At 46.7% G+C, this 18,804-nt stretch overlaps 1 protein-coding gene across 2 annotated transcripts; it reads left to right on the forward strand.

Annotated features, from left to right (window-relative positions):
- Positions 1 to 1,670: 1,670 nt before the first annotated feature.
- tbce (tubulin folding cofactor E) lies at positions 1,671 to 14,708 on the forward strand. Of its 2 annotated transcripts, none has more exons than XM_061231709.1 (17): positions 1,671 to 1,816; positions 2,393 to 2,535; positions 2,753 to 2,837; positions 3,339 to 3,515; positions 4,534 to 4,619; positions 5,780 to 5,879; positions 6,318 to 6,420; positions 7,057 to 7,133; positions 7,251 to 7,346; positions 7,675 to 7,739; positions 8,327 to 8,391; positions 9,911 to 10,063; positions 12,226 to 12,379; positions 13,204 to 13,272; positions 13,788 to 13,847; positions 14,268 to 14,359; positions 14,545 to 14,708. In XM_061231709.1, exons 2-17 carry the CDS (start codon positions 2,403 to 2,405, stop codon positions 14,638 to 14,640), a joined length of 1,611 nt encoding a protein of 536 aa, XP_061087693.1. In that variant the 5' UTR covers positions 1,671 to 1,816; positions 2,393 to 2,402; the 3' UTR covers positions 14,641 to 14,708. The 2 variants fall into 2 exon arrangements, with proteins under 2 accessions (XP_061087693.1, XP_061087694.1); XM_061231710.1 differs by having other exon boundaries at positions 1,706 to 1,816; positions 2,435 to 2,535.
- The last annotated feature ends 4,096 nt before the right edge of the window (positions 14,709 to 18,804 follow it).

Consider the following 18,804-nt stretch of genomic DNA (forward strand, 5'->3'; position numbering starts at 1 on the left):
ATCTACAATATGCTCCTTCTCTTTACGAACCTGTACAAAAAAAAAAAACGACGAAAATACAGACTACAAATTAAACACGCTCCTTTCCCTCTCACAGCAAAATTTATTAGGCAGAAACGGTGGCGTTTCGTGCTTAGATGTCTGAAAACTGTGATGTGGCGCCATGCAACTGGAACAAGTGTCAGATTCAGCCCTCTCTCTAAAAGCTGGAGCCACAGTGCTCCCCCGGGAGACGGAGCGTCTCAATGTTCCACTTTTACTCAAATAATTTCTGGGATAAACGGCGACCCGAGATTAACTCAAAGTACGCATGTACTTGTATACGCATGTATTAACTCAAAGTGAGAACTGTATTAGGCACACCTGTACACCAGCTTGTTAATGCAAATATTTAATCAGCCAATCATGTGGCAGCAACTACATGCATAAGAGCATGTATACATGGAGGTTCAGCTGTTTTTCAGACCATAATGTGATAAAGTGAGAAAGTGAGAAACGCCAGACTGGTCGAAGCAGACAGGAAGGTGACAGTAACGCAAATAACCAGGCATTACGAAAGTAGTATGCAGAAGAGCATCTCTGAACACACAACGCGTCAAACCTCGAAGAGGATAGACTACAGTAGCAGAAGATCAATAAGTCAAAGAATAAGTCTAATAAATGCCTAATAATATGTTCACCTCGTGTATGTTACAATTGCTTTATGAGCCAAAAACTAGCACTAGCCTGCTGTTCTGGTTTGGTTCAAAATGACAACAGGATGGAAATATTTCAAACGCCTATATTCACGACAGTGCAAAATGTAAAATAAACTCAACAGTTTCAACAGTGCGTTGAATTAACTGGCACGCTTTCTCAGCCACAGTGACGTAGAAGGAAGAATTAAACACGTAGCAAAGCTGAAGAAAAGCACAATATTGTGTCATTTACAGTAAATAGCGAGGATTCTTTAATACTGCGCCGTTGCCCGGATAGATCGACCTTGGAAAAAGTGCTGGCTTTGGAGTTATTATTCACGTCGAACACGCACGGTCACCCAAAATTTAACAGTTACGCGTACCTTAATGATTATTGTTACAATTAAATATATTTTTTAAGGCTGCACTTTCCCAACCGGCCCTCCATCCATTTACCAGTGGAGCCATGACATGTTTGCAGTGACATCATTGTAGACTGGGTTGACTTGCATGCTTGGGCCACCTGCTTGTCATAACGGCACACGAAATACATTGCAAACCGAAACATTTTAATTCGTGTAACGTCATCCAATTCGATAACAGTGCTGGCTTGCATCATCACACATAGTATATGAGAGAGCGATCAAGAACTGACACCCCGTTAAGTCGTCAACAACGATGCAATGTAAAATGTGAAAGTCCGTTGCTCGAGCGTCCCTCTGGAACAATCGAACACTGCCCCTTCGTGGATTAGTGTTGCCAGTGACTCCTTTAATTTGTGGTTGATAAAACATTAGCGCGTTTTGCTTTGACAAAATGTTATTTGGACGTCTAAATGGCTAGCAAGCTTTTCACACGCCTTCGGGAACGCAAGAAATAAATCAGCTTTACAGGAATAAATGTGTGCGATTCGATATGATATAACGTAACTTAAATGTAGGCCTAATTTAAACCGAAATCTTTTTGGAATTATGCCCAAAGTAGATAACTCGATTTGTTTTCAGGGGGGGGACTCATTTCTTGGTGCACCGTCGCATAACGTTGACGTCACGGACCAGCCTCTTCTGTAAACTCATGTATTTCTGAACCTTTCGGATTTTGTTTGTTGGCTCGGGCGCTGAAAAGGAACTCTGCCACAGGTAAGGTTTCATTCGGGATGTATAGATTGATCTCTCTGAGCAGACGTTAGTAAAATAACATAAGTGAAATGGCTAACGACAGACATTTAAGAAGACCGATGACATAGCAGGTAAAAAGAGAACAGTTTGGAATAAGATAGCAAGGGAACAATCGAGACAGACAACTGCTTAATTGCACACATTTCTTTCCTAGCGACTAACCTTTGTGGATCTCTGTTCCGCAATGGGCTAGCGTTACATCACTATGCGGACAGTTCAACACAAGCAGGCTGAAAGCACACGCCCAACTTTTTGCTAACGGAATTTTACCCAGCTTATGCGTATGGTGTTGTCGACGTGAATCACCACTGCCCGCTTCATTCAGTCAGAATGTATATTTACGTTTGAGACCTTGTCAATTGGATAGCATCACGGTTGACATGCCTCAATCCCAACCTTTGTAAAAAAACAACAACAACAACCCAGTTAGAGTAGCTTTGATGTGGCTAGCTAGCTATTAAATGACTTTGGCTTCCGTAGCCACTGGTAGCATATTGACGCAGCATGTCCTACTGTATCGTTTTCCCCTAAACCCAGAGTTAGCCCAATGAGAATAGTTAATTCGGAGTCCCCATCCAGCATGGCCGAGAGTGTCCCGCCGGATGCTGTGGGGAGACGGGTCGCCTGTGATGGAGAGCGGGGAACAGTCCGCTATGTCGGCGCTGTGCCTCCCACTGCAGGTTAGACCTCTTCTCTCTCCGGGATGATGAAGACATGTGGCCCCTGAATCCGTCGGGTTCAGTTGTGAAAGCCGTCAAGCTAGTTTCGCCTTGGACTGTTGTCTTAAAATGTTGTCAATGTATGTCTTAATTACGCCTGGAAATTAACCTAATTAACACCAGAGAGGTGTGGTATTGATATTGATCGGTATATTTGTAATTTCTGCTGCGAATGCAGGTTTGTGGTTGGGTGTGGAGTGGGACAATCCTGAGAGGGGGAAGCATGATGGCTGTCATGAGGGAACACGCTACTTTACCTGCAGGTAAACCCCATCCCCCATGTTCAGATCTGCAGGTAATCCCCATCCCCCATGTTCAGATCTGCAGGTAAACCCCATCCCCCATGTTCAGATCTGCAGGTAAACCCCATCCCCCACGTTCAGATCTGCAGGTAAACCCCATCCCCCATGTTCAGATCTGCAGGTAAACCCCATCCCCCACGTTCAGATCTGCAGGTAAACCCCATCCCCCACGTTCAGACCCATCACGCCTGCTCATTTCACTAATAATCAAACTAACCTTAAACCAGAGAGGAGGGAACTAGTTAGTGAAATCAGCGGGTGTAGTGATTGGTTGGAATGAAAACCTGCATACTCACGGCTCTCCATGGCACATGATTCAGTACAGATATGCCCTCCGAACGCCCTGTCGGTTATATAAAAAATGATATCATGTAATATGTGCTAATGTGTATGTGTTAAAAAAAAAATGTACATCATGTAAGATTTTAATATTGCGATGATGTGTTGCGTGTGGCTGAACAGACACCCCACCAGCGGGTCGTTCGTCCGGACCAAGAAGGTGAGTTTCGGGGTGGACGTCCTCACGGCGATGAGACAGCGCTACGAGAGTGAGCCGGAACAGGTCACCGGCGAGGAGCTGACGATCTCCAGCAAGACGGTGGAGAGGGTCGGGTTTGAGGCTATCTCAGAGAAACAGAGGTACAGGCGGTTTTCCCGGCCATTCTGCAGAGCTGGAAAAGTAGCCTTCTGTCTTCAGTGCACCATAGTGTCTGTGCAATAACGTAGCCTTACCAAACGGCTATGGAGTGTAGACTATTAACTTATTGGCTATTGAGTGTAGATTATTTTTACATTACATGTTATTTGGCGTGGCGGCACGGATGGTGCAGTGGGTAGCACTGCCGCCTCACAGCAAGGAGGTCCTGGGTTCGAATCCCCGTCGGCCGGGGCCTCTCTGTGCGGAGTTTGCATGTTCTCCCCGTGTCTGCGTGGGTTTCCTCCGGGTACTCCGGTTTCCTCCCACAGTCCAAAGACATGCAGGTTAGGCCAATTGGAGAGTCTAAATTGCCTGTAGGCATGAGTGTGTGAGTGAATGGTGCGTGTGCCCTGCGATGGACTGGCGACCTGTCCAGGGTGTATTCCTGCCTTTCGCCCAATGTATGCTGGGATAGGCTCCAGCCCCCCTGCGACCCTGATCAGGATAAGCAGGTTCAGATAATGGATGGATGGATGGATGTTATTTGGCTGATGCTTTTATCCAAAGCAGTTGATTACCCTTACCCTTACCCTTACAGTTGATTAGACTAAGCAGGAGACAATCCTCCCCTGGAGCAATGCAGGGTTAAGAGCCTTGCTCAAGGGCCCAACGGCTGTGCGGATCTTATAGTGGCTACGCCGGGGATCAAACCACTGACCTTGTGTGTCCCAGTCATGTACCTTAACCACTACGCTACAGACCGCCTCTTACTTATTGGTTATTAAATCTAACTAGTTTACTTTGGCATTGATAAAATAATGTATGGCAGACATCGGTCAGCTTATACCATTTTAAAAAGTCTGTCAAGATGAAAAGTCAGTATTTAAACCTTGCTTTACTCTCCTAACCACAAACGCTTACAGGTACTGTGGGAATTGTAGTTCAGATGTTTTCTCTGCTGTGCTACTTCCTGTAAATGCACGTCAGTAATAGGCTGTGTTGCCCTGTCTGCCCCTTCAGGTTAGAGAACTGCAGAGAAGTCTCTCTGGCAGGGTGTGGAGTCTGCAGCCCAGGACTGGATGATGAAATCTTACAGACATCTCCCAGTATCCTTTGCTTTCCGCTGCTGCTCAGCGTAAACTTACTGTAATAATGACCTCATTTTCTCTCATCGGGTTAAACGTTCAGTTCTACCCTTTTCTCTGCACTTTTTGAACTTTTTGTTTCTTCTGCGTAGCCTGGAACAGAAGAGATATGACATACACACGATTGAAACGGAGGGCGGGGGGGGGGGGGGGGGGGGGGGGGGGGGGGGGGAGGGGATTTGACTGACGATGACATAAAATCTAAATTTAATGAGTTTTCCAGAAAGTGGATGGCTAACAGCAGCGTGACCGTTGGTTTTCCCCAAAGATCCGTCCAGGGATTTCAGCTGCAGGTCCTGAGCTGCAGAGGCGTGCCACATCGACTAAACGATCGCACTAATTGGATAATTAAGAGCAGAAGTTGGCATGAAATGCGGAGTTGAACTGCAGTAGTGCCCTAGCTGGGCCCCTCTGCTCCTCTGTAATGAGCGGCCCTTTCAGCCACGCCGCACTGCCCCGGGTTCGAGGGCCCGGCCGGGCCGAAGGCCAGCTTCACCCAGCTCAGAGAATTCAGCCGTTTAGGCGGTGGTCTCAAACCCGTCGGCATGGGTCACCGTGTATATGCAGGTTTTCATTCCATCCAATGCACGTGGCTGAGGGAGTATTTTAACTGCATTAAAAGCACAGAATATAAGCAACAGTTGTTATTTAGACAACACAAATAAAATGTTTCAGTTTGTATACAAGGCAAGCCTACAGCCCAAATTCAGCAAATAATTGTACTAATTGTATAATCAAGGATCTGAGGCTGGAATAGAAACCAGCATGCGCCCTCTGCGAGTTTGAGAGCACTGCGTTAAGGTGTGAGGTCACAAATACGCGATTAGACTGTTCTTAACTGAACATTCTAGTGCTGATGTCACAATCACTGCTGGGTACTGAAAGCCGTGCAGTTCTAGAACATGTTGAGGAAGGAAAAACATTCCAGAAAAAGCCCTTCTGCTCTCAATAGGGTTGAAGGCAGTCTCACTGCTTCTCCTGCAGGGACATCTCATTCTGTAGTGGATGTTCGTTCACGGGCTAACCTGCTTCTGTCTGAACACCCCCGTGTGTTCACTGCGAGGCGGGTCCTGTGGAAAGCACACGCTGTGTGGAAAGGCCTTAACTCGCTCTCTCTCCAGACATCGTCATACTGAACCTGGCTCAGAGCCTGCTGTGCTCCTGGGAGGATGTGGCCTGCATCGCCCGACAGCTGACCAAGCTGCGTGAACTCCAGCTAGGGTGGGTTCCAGGGTCGTCCCCCCCGCCCCCAAACCAGGGGTCATCAAACCACGGACCTTCCACCTTCCCTTTACCTGGGAGTCAGGTGTGACCACCCTCCCTTTACCTGGGAGTCAGGTGTGTTTCACCCTCCCTTTACCTGGGAGTCAGGTGTGTTTCATCCTCCCTTTACCTGGGAGTCAGGTGTGTTCACCCTCCCTTTACCTGGGAGTCAGGTGTGTTTCACCCTCCCTTTACCTGGGAGTCAGGTGTGAGGACATCAGTAGCACTAATTGTTCAGCTAAATACCTGGGAGAAAAGAAAACCAGGGCCAGATTCGGATTTGAGGGTTCCCTGGTTTATGTTGTCAGTGTCCAGTGCCACGTTTTGTATTGGGGGTACGCAGGTATTGAAGGACTGACCTTTCCCCCCCCCCCCCCCCTGTGTTCTTGCCTTTAGACAGAACAGACTCCGCCCACCTGCTGACCCCGCCTCTCTGAAGCCGGCGTTTGCCAATCTGAAGGTCCTGGACCTCAGTGGCTCCGCCCTCTCCTGGCCTGAGGTGCTTGACAGCCCCTCCATGTTACATTACATTACATTACATTACATTAATGGCATTTGGTAGACGCTCTTATCCAGAGCGACATACAGACTAAGCAGGAGACAATTCTCCCCTGGAGCAATGCAGGGTTAAGGGCCTTGCTCAAGGGCCCAACGGCTGTGCGGATCTTATCGTGGCTACACCGGGATTAGAACCACCGACCTTGCGTGTCCCAGTCATTTACCTTAACCACTACGCTACAGGCTGCCCCACACTCCAAACCTGGGCACAATATCTATTTAAAGTTCCTTTTCTTTGTGTAAATAAATTGTTGTCTCATTTTATTAGCTGAGGTTTCATGATTCTCATTCCGCTTTAATCTCCTTTTGCTTCTGTAAGTTCTGATAAGCGGACCTGGAACTAGTTTTTTCACTAGCTCAGTTGCTGTCAGGACAGCCATCTCTGATGCGCAACCTGTTATTTAATGCTACTGGGCGTCCCTCATATTACATTTAGGATATTTTTTATACTTTTAAGTGTGCTGCATGCCAGGTTCCTGTTATTTAGAAATATCGTATTTATTCTGGCATAAAGAAGACCAGGTTGAAAGCAGGGCCTTGTGAATCATCTGTCTCATGTCTCTCCGTCGCCCTGCAGTTGCTCGAGTGCGCCCCCATGTGGCATGCGCTGGAAGAGCTGTACGCCTTTGACAATTCCATCACAGAACTGCAGAGGTAAGCCATCGGCACTGTAAGGCCCGCTGGGCTAACCGCACCGAAGCACGAGTTCAATGAAAATAGTTTCAGAGTGATGGCAATGTATGTCTGACGTATATCGGTACCTTCCCGTAGGCCAATCGGTGTCCTGCAGTCGCTGACAGTCCTGGACCTGTCCAACAACCCTTTGGCTGATGGAAGTGAAATTTTAAAGATCGCAGAACTACCCAGGTGAGCAGCAGCAGTAATAATAATAAGAAGAAGAAGAAGAATTGTGTTTATACAGCACTTCACTCTTTTAGCGTAGACTTAGAAGCTGAAGTTGTATCGCATTGTTGTGGATGTCTTGGTTTGGTAGTTTCAGACTTGGCCTGTCTACCTTGTGTGCTGGACTTCAGTTCATGGCCTTAAAATCAATCGTTTTGTACCACGCTTTGGACGAAATTGTCGGCTAAATAAATGTATCGTAATGTAATGTTGCAATGCATCGTGCACAGTGATATGTGCTTTTAGATACCAGTTAATAAATGCAAACTTAATTTTTTTATTTTGATTGCAGATTGGAAAAGCTGAATTTGTCAAACACGGGGCTGTCCACCCTACAGTTCCCAGATGTAGACCCAGGTAAAGGAGCTCTTCATGCAGGGGCATCAGAGGGCATTAACAGGGCATCATGAACACAGTCACCTTTAAAAGGAAACCTACAATGCTTATAAAAACACTTTGGAAATCCTGTATTCCCCCTGTGAATGTCCATAACAACTGTGTCACTTTTCATTGTTTGTTTGGTAACACAAATGTAGTTAACATTAATTAATGATGCACAAAATGATGTAGAAGTACAAAGCATGAAATCAACATTTCATTGGTTAATACATTTGTTTTTTTTACATGATATTTATATATTAGCTAACCGTAGGATGAACTTACAATTAGTTGAGAATTAACAAATGCATTAACTGACTTTAGTTATTGCCAATTCATATTGGAATGAAAATGTAGTTAACATCTGTTTTATGTATTAATGTGCAAATACATTAACAGAGCTGTACATATGAACTTCTCACTACATCAGTTCAGCCAATTCATGGAACCTTATTGAAAAGTGTTACCATTGGTTTTTATAACCTATGATGGGGATGTTTACAGTGACATATTACTCTGAATCATAACTGCTAGCTGGATTGACAGATCTTTTTTTTTTTTTTAAGGATTAAAAACTGCAATGTTCCCTGCCCTGAAGACCCTCGTACTCAAAGGCAACAATATCTCTGAGGTGATGTCTTAAATTAAGCACACAGGCAATGTTAAATTCATTGATTAAATTAGCTGTTGATTGAAAATAAATAGCAAAAACTAGCAGAGACTGTGGCCCGCCCGGACTGGAGTTTGAGAAGCCTGCTCCAGACATAAGCCCTATTCGGACGGAACTAGTTTCTCCAGCGGAGGTTAGGTCTGACAGTCTGTGGGACGTCGTGGAAGTTTTCAAACGATCTTTCACCGACTGCACGGGCACGGGTAGCATAAATAAACGCGATCAGTTCCAATGCCTGCCGGGATCCCATCGCCATTAGAAAATGAAACAGATGAGAGTACTGCTCAGAGCCGATTGGTCACTGTACGGACAGCCATCTTTACTTGGGTGATCACATGACCGTGCATGATGCACACATCCGGAGACTCGGCACTCCCGCCTCCATAGTATCAGGGAGAACCTACAGAGATTCGCAACGCCGTCCTAATCCGTCCAGACATCCCTATGCAGTAATTATATCTCTGAGGTCTTTTGGGAAACTAATCCCATCCGAATAGGGCTATATATTGCACTACTTTACAGTTATTTCGCTGACAGGCTTTTATCTAAAGCGACGGTTCATTAGACTAAGAAGGGGCCAATCCCCCCTGGAGCAATGTGGGGCTAAGGGCTTTGCTCAAGGGCCCAACAGCTACACTGAGTTCTAGTCAAACAACTTAGCCGCAGTAAGCTATAGGCTGCCCCACTGCAGGACATGATGATATTTCACCCGTGTGTTCGTTCTCACCCAATAACACAGCCGTTTTAGTGAATCTTAAACCTCGTGTTTGGGTGAAATTAAAATCAGACGCGTTTTGGCTTGTGGCCATCCTCAGACCAGCAGGGGAGTTGCAGCATAAGGACTTTTAACGAGCCCTAATTCGCTAATTAAAGAACACATTTAAATGGTAAAGACCATTAGGCCATAAAGCACAGCCTCCATTACAGAGTGTGGCTGTCGCCCAGGAGGACGTGAGAAAGAACACAGAAACAAACGCGAGAGCGGCCATTTTATTTACAGCACTGCTTCCCAAACCTCTCCTCGACTACCCCCAGCCAATCGGTGGGCCACAGTCACAGGCGATCATAATGTAATGTAACAAAAAAAAAGGTGGTTATGCTTTATTTTCCAGCCTGTTAATGACCTAGTATTTACTGCACATAAATACCAGGTAATTATTAGGTAATCATTCTGAATTCAGAGGTAAGTACTATGAAATGGGCTATAAAACTTACTTGCACAGTACTTACATATGGTACTGACTGACTTTGTTTCATAGTACTTACCGCTGAAGTCAAAGTAGTTACCCAATGATTACCTGGTATTTACCCAGTAAATAGTATGTAATTAACTAGCTGTAAAATAAAGCGTTACCGAAAGTGCTGGAACAAGAGTGTTAAGAGCTGATTGGAGCTCACGGCAGCGCCCCCTGTCTGCAGGGGTGGGTTAGGGTTAGTGTTAGAGCTGATTGGAGCTCACGGCAGCGCCCCCTGTCTGCAGTGGTGGGTGGTGAACGAGCTGGACAAGCTGGCCAGCCTGCGGCAGCTGTCAATCGGCCGGAACCCCGTGCTGAGCGGGGAGAGGAACCGGGAGACCGCCCGCCAGATCCTCATCGCCCGACTCGGCCAGCTGCACGTCCTCGACAGCATGGAGGTACGGCCACGCCCGCCCGGGCTCAACCCTGTACTCACCCCCAAACTCAACCCTGTACTCACCCCCAAACTCAACCCTGTACTCAACCCAAAACTCAACCCTGTACTCACCCCCAAACTCAACCCTGTACTCACCCCCATAACTCAACCCTGTACTCACCCCCATAACTCAACCCTGTACTCACCCCCATAACTCAACCCTGTACTCACCCCCAACTCAACCCTGTACTCACCCCCAAACTCAACCCTGTACTCACCCCCAAACTCAACCCTGTACTCACCCCCAAACTCAACCCTGTACTCACCCCCAAACTCAACCCTGTACTCACCCCCAAAACTCAACCCTGTACTCACCCCCAAAACTCAACCCTGTACTCACCCCCAAACTCAACCCTGTACTCAACCCTGTACTCACCCCCAAAACTCAACCCTGTACTCACCCCCAAAACTCAACCCTGTACTCACCCCCAAACTCAACCCTGTACTCACCCCCAAACTCAACCCTGTACTCACCCCCAAACTCAACCCTGTACTCACCCCCAAACTCAACCCTGTACTCACCCCCCAAAACTCAACCCTGTACTCACCCCCAAAACTCAACCCTGTACTCACCCCCAAACTCAACCCTGTACTCACCCCCAAACTCAACCCTGTACTCAACCCCAAACTCAACCCTGTACTCACCCCCAAACTCAATCCTGTACTCAACCCTGTACTCACCCCCAAACTCAATCCTGTACTCACCCCCATAACTCAACCCTGTACTCAACCCAAAACTCAACCCAAAACTCACCCCCAAACTCAACCCTGTACTCACCCCCTAACTCAACCCTGTACTCAACCCTGTACTCAACCCTGTACTCAACCCCAAACTCAACCCTGTACTCACCCCCAAACTCAACCCTGTACAACCCTGTACTCACCCCCAAAACTCAACCCTGTACTCACCCCCAAAACTCAACCCTGTACTCACCCCCAAACTCAACCCGAACTCAACCCTGTACTCAACCCTGTACTCACCCCCAAACTCAACCCTGTACAACCCTGTACTCACCCCAAAACTCAACCCTGTACTCACCCCCAAAACTCAACCCTGTACTCACCCCCAAACTCAACCCTGTACTCAACCCGAACTCAACCCTGTACTCACCCCCAAACTCAATCCTGTACTCAACCCTGTACTCACCCCCAAACTCAATCCTGTACTCACCCCCATAACTCAACCCTGTACTCAACCCAAAACTCAACCCAAAACTCACCCCCAAACTCAACCCTGTACTCACCCCCTAACTCAACCCTGTACTCAACCCGAAACTCAACCCTGTACTCAACCCCAAACTCAACCCTGTACTCACCCCCAAACTCAACCCTGTACAACCCTGTACTCACCCCCAAAACTCAACCCTGTACTCACCCCCAAAACTCAACCCTGTACTCACCCCCAAACTCAACCCGAACTCAACCCTGTACTCAACCCGAAACTCAACCCTGTACTCACCCCCAAACTCAACCCTGTACAACCCTGTACTCACCCCAAAACTCAACCCTGTACTCACCCCCAAAACTCAACCCTGTACTCACCCCCAAACTCAACCCTGTACTCAACCCGAACTCAACCCTGTACTCACCCCCAAACTCAACCCTGTACTCAACCCCAAACTCAGCCCCGTACACAGCTCTGTACTCACCTCGGACTAAACCCTGTACTAATCCCAATACTTAGCCTTGTGGAGACCATTATACTAATCCCAGTACTGACCCTACACTATTATCTATACTAACCAATTTCCCTATACTAATCCCTGTACTAATTGTAAGTAGTAACTCCTTTCCCCTTCTTAAGACTAATCACTAACTGAGATACTCACCCCAGTACTTATCAATTGCAGTACTAACCCCTATTACTAATTTCAAGACTTCTCCCTTTACTAACTCAAATACTCACCCCAATACTCTAATTCCTATACGCACGCCTGTACTAATTCTGGTACTCATCCCTATGCATGTGCCCCATGAACCAAACATGCTCGTTTGAACCAGAATTTGATCTGCGCTCAGCTGTTCCCCTGGCCTCTGTCACCGCTGCAGTTCTAAATAACTCCCTCTCCGGGTTCTGAAATTCCATTGGCGGAAAAGGTCAGGTCATTCCCTCGTTATTCCCAGATCGTTCCGGAGGAGAGAAAGGGGGCGGAGCTGGACTACTGCAAGATGTTCGGGGAGAAGTGGCTGGAGTCTGGCGGGCACCGGGACCCAGCGATGGATCGACCCAGCGCCGAATTCACCACACTGCACCCCCGCTACCAAACCCTAATTCAGAGTGAGCACCAAATTCACTACACTGCACCCCCCTACCACACCTTCATTCAGAGTGAGCACCAAATTCACTACCCTGCACCCCCCTACCACACCCTCATTCAGAGTGAGCACCAAATTCACTACCCTGCACCCCCCTACCACACCCTCATTCAGAGTGAGCACCAAATTCACTACACTGCACCCCCCTACCACACCTTCATTCAGAGTGAGCACCAAATTCACTACCCTGCACCCCCCTACCACACCCTCATTCAGAGTGAGCACCAAATTCACTACCCTGCACCCCCCTACCACACCCTCATTCAGAGTGAGCACCAAATTCACTACACTGCACCCCCCTACCACACCCTCATTCAGAGTGAGCACCAAATTCACCGGCTCCGGTGGTGCACAGATGTTCCAGAACTTTCTTTTCCTCTCAGAGTCAGGGACGGGGAGCCGTGTGCTATAAAGGGGGGCCGCCGCCTCCTCTCCCACGTTCTGAAATTCCGGAAATTCCCGTCTCTGTTGATCTGGCTGAGCCTCCCTTTGAACCGGCTGGCTTCGGCATTCCCGTCTTATTAAATTCCGGCTCACTGGAGCGGCAGGAATCCAGGGGCGTTCCCTGGATTCCTCACGCTTTCAGAAAGACCGCCAGTCAGGGGCTGAGTGATGGAACACTATAATGGAGAAACACTGTTCTCTCTTCCCCTCTATTTCCCTTTCTCTCTTTCCCTATCCCCTCTCCCTCTCTGTCTCCCCTCCACTTCTCCGTCCCTCTCTCTCTCTCCCCCCCCTCTCTCTCCCTCCCCCCTCTCTTTCCCTCCCCCTCTCTCTCTACCATAGAATATGGTGCCCCAGAGGAGGGGGAGCTGAAGAAGCAGAAACCCTTCGCCCTGAAAAATCAGCTGCTGAGTGAGTCCTCCTCCTTCCCATCAGCCCCTCTGCCAAACGAAGACAGGTGGCCTCTTGGCAGGTGGTGTCAGACAGCCTCCTGCCCTGCAGGGCTGCAGTGTGTGCTGGTATTTTAGGGTGTGTTGGTATTCTTAGCAGTGAAAACGCCCATTTAAATAACATTTTAGTCAGAAGAGTGCATACCTTAATGGCGAAGGCATGTCTATGATGCAGTGGCAATCTTTTGTCAAATTTGTGCTCCTTTACCTGTGTTTGTTATTGTGAAAGGTGTTCAGGACGTTTCTGGCTGTGACACCCGTTTCTGTGTGGGGAGTAGCCTCGTGAACAGCGTCTCTGAACAAGACCAGGAAGTGAGCATCAGAGAGGAAGCCCGGTTTTAGGGCGCTTGGGTGGGGTCAGGGTTCAGTGGAGGGGTTGCAGTGAGTGACAGCAGTGGCGGGGGTGAAGATGCAGAATAATGTCGGAAAAGGGCCTGATAGGAACTGAACTCTCCCGCTCACGTTTCCCCTCCTCAGCGGTGACCTTCATGTGTCCGGACCAGGCCGACAGGAAGCCCATCCAGAAGAAGATTCCAGGTAAAACTAGGACCGGAGCCTCAGGATTGGCTCTGCTGCCTCGCAGAGCCTGAAACACTCATTACTGTAATATCAAATAGAATTTGAAAATTTGGAGTTAGGGTTTGGGGCAGGGCTAGGGGGTTAAAGTTAGGGTTTGGGGGCAGGGCTAGGGGGTTAAAGTTAGGGTTTGGGGGCAGGGCTAGGGGGTTAGAGATGGGGTTTGGGGGTTAGGATACAGTGTATTCACTGTATTGTCTCTTTCCTAGGGTTTGGGTTGGGGTTAGGGTTACAGGGTTAGAATTATGGTTTGGGGGTTGGGTTAGGGTTTGGGGGTTTAGGGTTGGGGGCAGGGTTAGGGGCTTAGAGTTAGGGGGGGGTTAGGGTTTGGGGGCAGGTTTAGAATGCAGTATATTAACTGTTGTCTCTGTATTGATTCAGACACGATGACGGTGCAGAAGGTTAAAGGTCTTCTGTTTCGGCTGCTGAAGGTGCAAGGCTCTGAGCTCAAGCTGACCTATACCAGCTCAAAGGTAAAGGTCAAGGGTCATACAGAATTCTGTCCAATGAATGAAGAGAAGGATGCCTGGCATCACCCATGGTCACTGTGGGTGTGTCCCAATACGCAAAATTTTTTTGTTGGGTCTCTCTCCTACCTCACCCCCCTTTCTCTCCCCCTCTCTCTTTCTCCCTCTCTCCCCCTCTTTCTCTCTCTCAGATGGAGGGGAAGGAGATAGAGATAGATAACGACCTGAAGCCCCTGCAGTTTTACTCCGTAGAGGACGGGGACCTTGTGCTAGTGCGCTGGTCCTAAGAGCCAAGATGGAGGACGGGGGGGAAGGGGGTTGCTGTCCTGTGATTGGATAGAATAGCATGAGGCGGGCGGGGCTGCTCCCACTGTAACTGGGGGGGTGGGGGGTGGGGTGGTTTGGGATAAAATCCGTGACATTCCGGGGGTATTCCGGGGAATGGGAACACTTGAGTCTACCTGTAGATTTCTAATTGAACTGCCCAACCACCCTTCCAAACCTACAAACTGCAAATATGTCGCTTTTATAATTGTAATTTTAATTTCTTTGCTCTATGTATAACATTAAACTCTTACACACATGGCGTTTCAATGTGCTTTCTTCAAATGGAAAACGTGCACGTTTTTATGTCTGTGGGAATTTGCACACAAATTATACAATGCAATTCAGTCCTCGTGATAATTTTTTGTGTTCTGAGAGGGCCGAGTATCTATTATGCAAATTCAAGAAGTTTAACGACTAATTAAGTGTAACTAACACAGTTAGGCTTTTTTCCAAAATAAAATAATAATACACTGTAAATGACGGGATTCTGTTTTTACACAATTCCAGGTCCTTGCACATCATCTGTGTAAGGGAAGCAAAATAGCCAAATCCGGGAAATACGGCCTAATAATACAACAAAACACCTTACAGAAAAGCAACCCAAACGCACAGAAGCAAAATTATTTCATAATCTTAATGTAACTCCAACCAAAAAAGAAACCGTGAGCACAGTACACGTTGAAAACAGACCTGAGGGCAAATCAACGGATAGTATAATCTGGACTCGGAAATAAAATATATATATACTTATTAAAACAATTAAATTCCCAACTAATACTGCATATAATTCTCCAAAAGACAAAATTTAACCGTTTGGACAGTAGTAGGTTTTTTGGAATGTTTGAAAAGTTTGAAACGGCTTTCTTACTAATACTAAATTTCCGGCTGATTTTCATTGAAATGTATCGCTCCTGTCGGGCTGGTTGGTGCCCTGCGTGGCAGGCAATCGCCGTTGGTGTGCGAGTGTGGGGAACGGGTGGAGAAGCTTCGGAACTGTACTTTTCTCTCGGGTCCCCACGTCGCACTTGTCTCTGGGTGTGATTTGCACTTTGTTGCACGTCACTGGATAAGAGCCTGGCCGTTTTCCATTTATACATTCGTGAGCTCACATATTAACGCGTTAAAATAAGGAGCTCTCAGCTTTAACAGTTATTCTCCGCAGTTCTTAAAACTTATTACAGTAGGTAGGTAGGCAGTCATCAGCTGAAATCGCTTCCAGGGAAACATTTAGCCAAAACCCAAGAGCAGTGACCTCAATATGCATGTAAATTTCATTCCGGCGTTCGAACGCGCACGGAATGCAAAATCAGGACATTCAATCCGATCTCCGTTGAAGCAGGAACACGGACACTCGAGAGATTAAAAACAAGCACTTAAGTTCTGCATATAATGTTGCACCTCAAGCGCTACGGACTGCAAGGAAAGCTCACGGTAGCCATCGTATTATAATGAGAAAATCATGTATAAAGCATTTTCTAAATAAAATAACAAGGTAGCAATACGAGCAAACTACAGACAGACAAAATGGCTGGTGAGAAATAAAAATGAAATGGGGTATAAAATGACACGAGGCGGTTAAAAATGATGCTGTAAATGTAGTGGTGTGAGTATAAGCATGTAAACGAACATTAAGTTTCTACCTCAAATGCCCTATTAGATACTAAGTTTATTATAGCTGTAGGTCTTTTCCCAATTTCACTGCTGTACTTTGCTGGAAGACATTATTATTACTTATTACTTAAGACAATGGTCTTGGGGCAAGACTGGTTTGACTCATTTCAAGATTTGTCAGTGGAATACGAACATTTCACTTGTCAAGCAAAGAGCAACTGAAAGGTACAATAGGTAATTTCGGACTTCTAACGGTCAAGAGAGGAATAGCAGCAACAAACATCTTCAAACTACAACACTGTTTATCCCTCCCCCTTCCCTGTAAACGCGCTGACGTTGAAACCATTGGCTGTGACAATTAGAACCAATTTTCAACCAATGAGCTTGAATTATTGTACAGTTATACAATGTTTTGGTACAGAGTGGCTGGCCGTCTACTGTATATTTTGAAACCCGAATTGAAGGACTATAAACGCAGACCACGTGGGTGAGTCAACATGTCAGTGAGCCTTTTTCAATGGAAGGATTTGTAACAATGTTTTAACACAAAAATCTTTAAATCAAGCTAACATTTTCTACTCGAGAGAAGAAGAAAAAAACCACTTAAGACATTTTTGTAGTGCTTGTGTTGGTGTGACTTGTATTAGTGGGGCTCTGTTGGCAGAGGCGATACGGACCGAGTCAGCCACTGACCTCTCCCCTATGACAGGAGTGTGACACTTATCTCCTGCGCCATGTCCAAATAGCGTACTCGCCTCCTACTGTGTAAATGAATTGCACTCCGGGGATTTTAAATGCACTACAGATAGAGAAAATTTCACCTACTTAACCACTTTCATCCAGTGTACTTGCGGATTTGCATTTGGGAACACACGTTGTACTAAAAATAAGTAGGCGGTACAATTAGCAGACGGTACGTAATTTGAGGACACGACGGTCAGCAGGCTGTCTCGGACAAGGCCCTGGAGATCTGCAGCGTCTGCAGGTATTTGTGGTTCCCTGTCGATCAGCAGACGATTGAGGTGGGGTGTGAGGTGGACTGGGGCTGAAACACACTGAAAACCAGCAGACACCACGGCCCTCCAGGACTGTAGTCTGAACCTGGAATGTACCGCCCCCTCCCTACGGTATGAGGAGCTAGTTGGTCCTCCAAAAAATACCCAGAATGCTTATAGTAAAACTGAGGCCGTTGGTTTCCATGGCAGCAGAGCCAGAAGCAGGAGGCCAAAGAGTGAAAACGAAAAAAAAAAGTATTTTAACCGAAAATAAATTGTTTTGAAAGACACATTTAAAACTTAATGGTGCAGAAACAACGGTTTCCCACAAAAAGAAAAAAGAAAAAAACGTTGCAACTGAATTCCAGCAGGTGGGTAAGCAGCCTGGTTTGAACCTAATGTGTCGCCTACCGACCGGCAACCGTTAATCGAGCGCGTCCACCGAGATGAGCTTTTAAAAACGTGGATATTATCAGGCTAGCCAATTGCGTTCAGCTGTGTACAACTGAGTCGGAGCCCGCGGTTAATTCCCATGCACTCAATCTAGATTCCACCAGATGGAGACATTTCCCCGGAATATGTACACCAAACAGCGTGATTCCTTTCGCCACACTTCTTGTGGGGCTACAATACCGCGTCAACTGCGGTCGCGTTGGATTAACAGCGTCTGCTAAAACGACTGAATTGACGTCTCTGCTCAAACTAACTAATGCTCACCAGAACATTTCAGAATCGCAGCAATTGTTAAGTGTTAAGAATCACACACACAGAGCATGTGGAAGTATTGTGATCTTGAGTACAGAGTTATGTAAAAATAATAATAATGTGTTTCAATTGAAGAGCAAAATTAAACCATGCATGTAGAACAAAATTAGGCCCAAATCCATTATGCATTGAAATTATAAAGGGCACTTAAACTGCCACCGCGTGCGTAACCTTAGCGACACAGTCAGACCAGATTTCTAACCATGTCTAAAAATATATGGTTATGCAGTTAGCTACATGAAAACCTTTTTGACCTCATTATGAAATGGCACACCCCAGATTTTCACGAGACGTGACAAATTTGCTGTGCCCTACTCCAGTCAAAGGCGGGTCACTCCTGAAGATGTAATTCAATACTTTTGAATTCCTCCGGTCCAAATGATTATGCGATTTTGTAAGGTTTTTGTAGATTTTTTTTTTAATGAGTGAATTTGTGGTTGTTTCACCACAACCTGTGGTATGACTCAACACGCACGCACACAAAGATTGAAATAGCCTCTTAGGTCAATGAAATACAACCTGCCTCCCTACCCCCCTACCCCCACGTGCTTTCCACATTACCGATGCCTACAGCAGCGTGAGACCAGGAAGTTTTGGCTGTTTGTCAGTGATGAGACAGTGACATCACAGGACACAATAAAGTTGTTGGCACGTTACGTTCCAACACTTTCATTCACGTAAATGCGGTACACGATATCGCATCGTGTAAAATGTAAATCTGAAACGACGTGGTGCACATGGTGTGATTTCACT

Source organism: Conger conger, chromosome 2 (assembly GCF_963514075.1).
Source record: "Conger conger chromosome 2, fConCon1.1, whole genome shotgun sequence".
In the NCBI taxonomy this organism is placed as follows: Eukaryota; Metazoa; Chordata; class Actinopteri; order Anguilliformes; family Congridae; genus Conger; species Conger conger.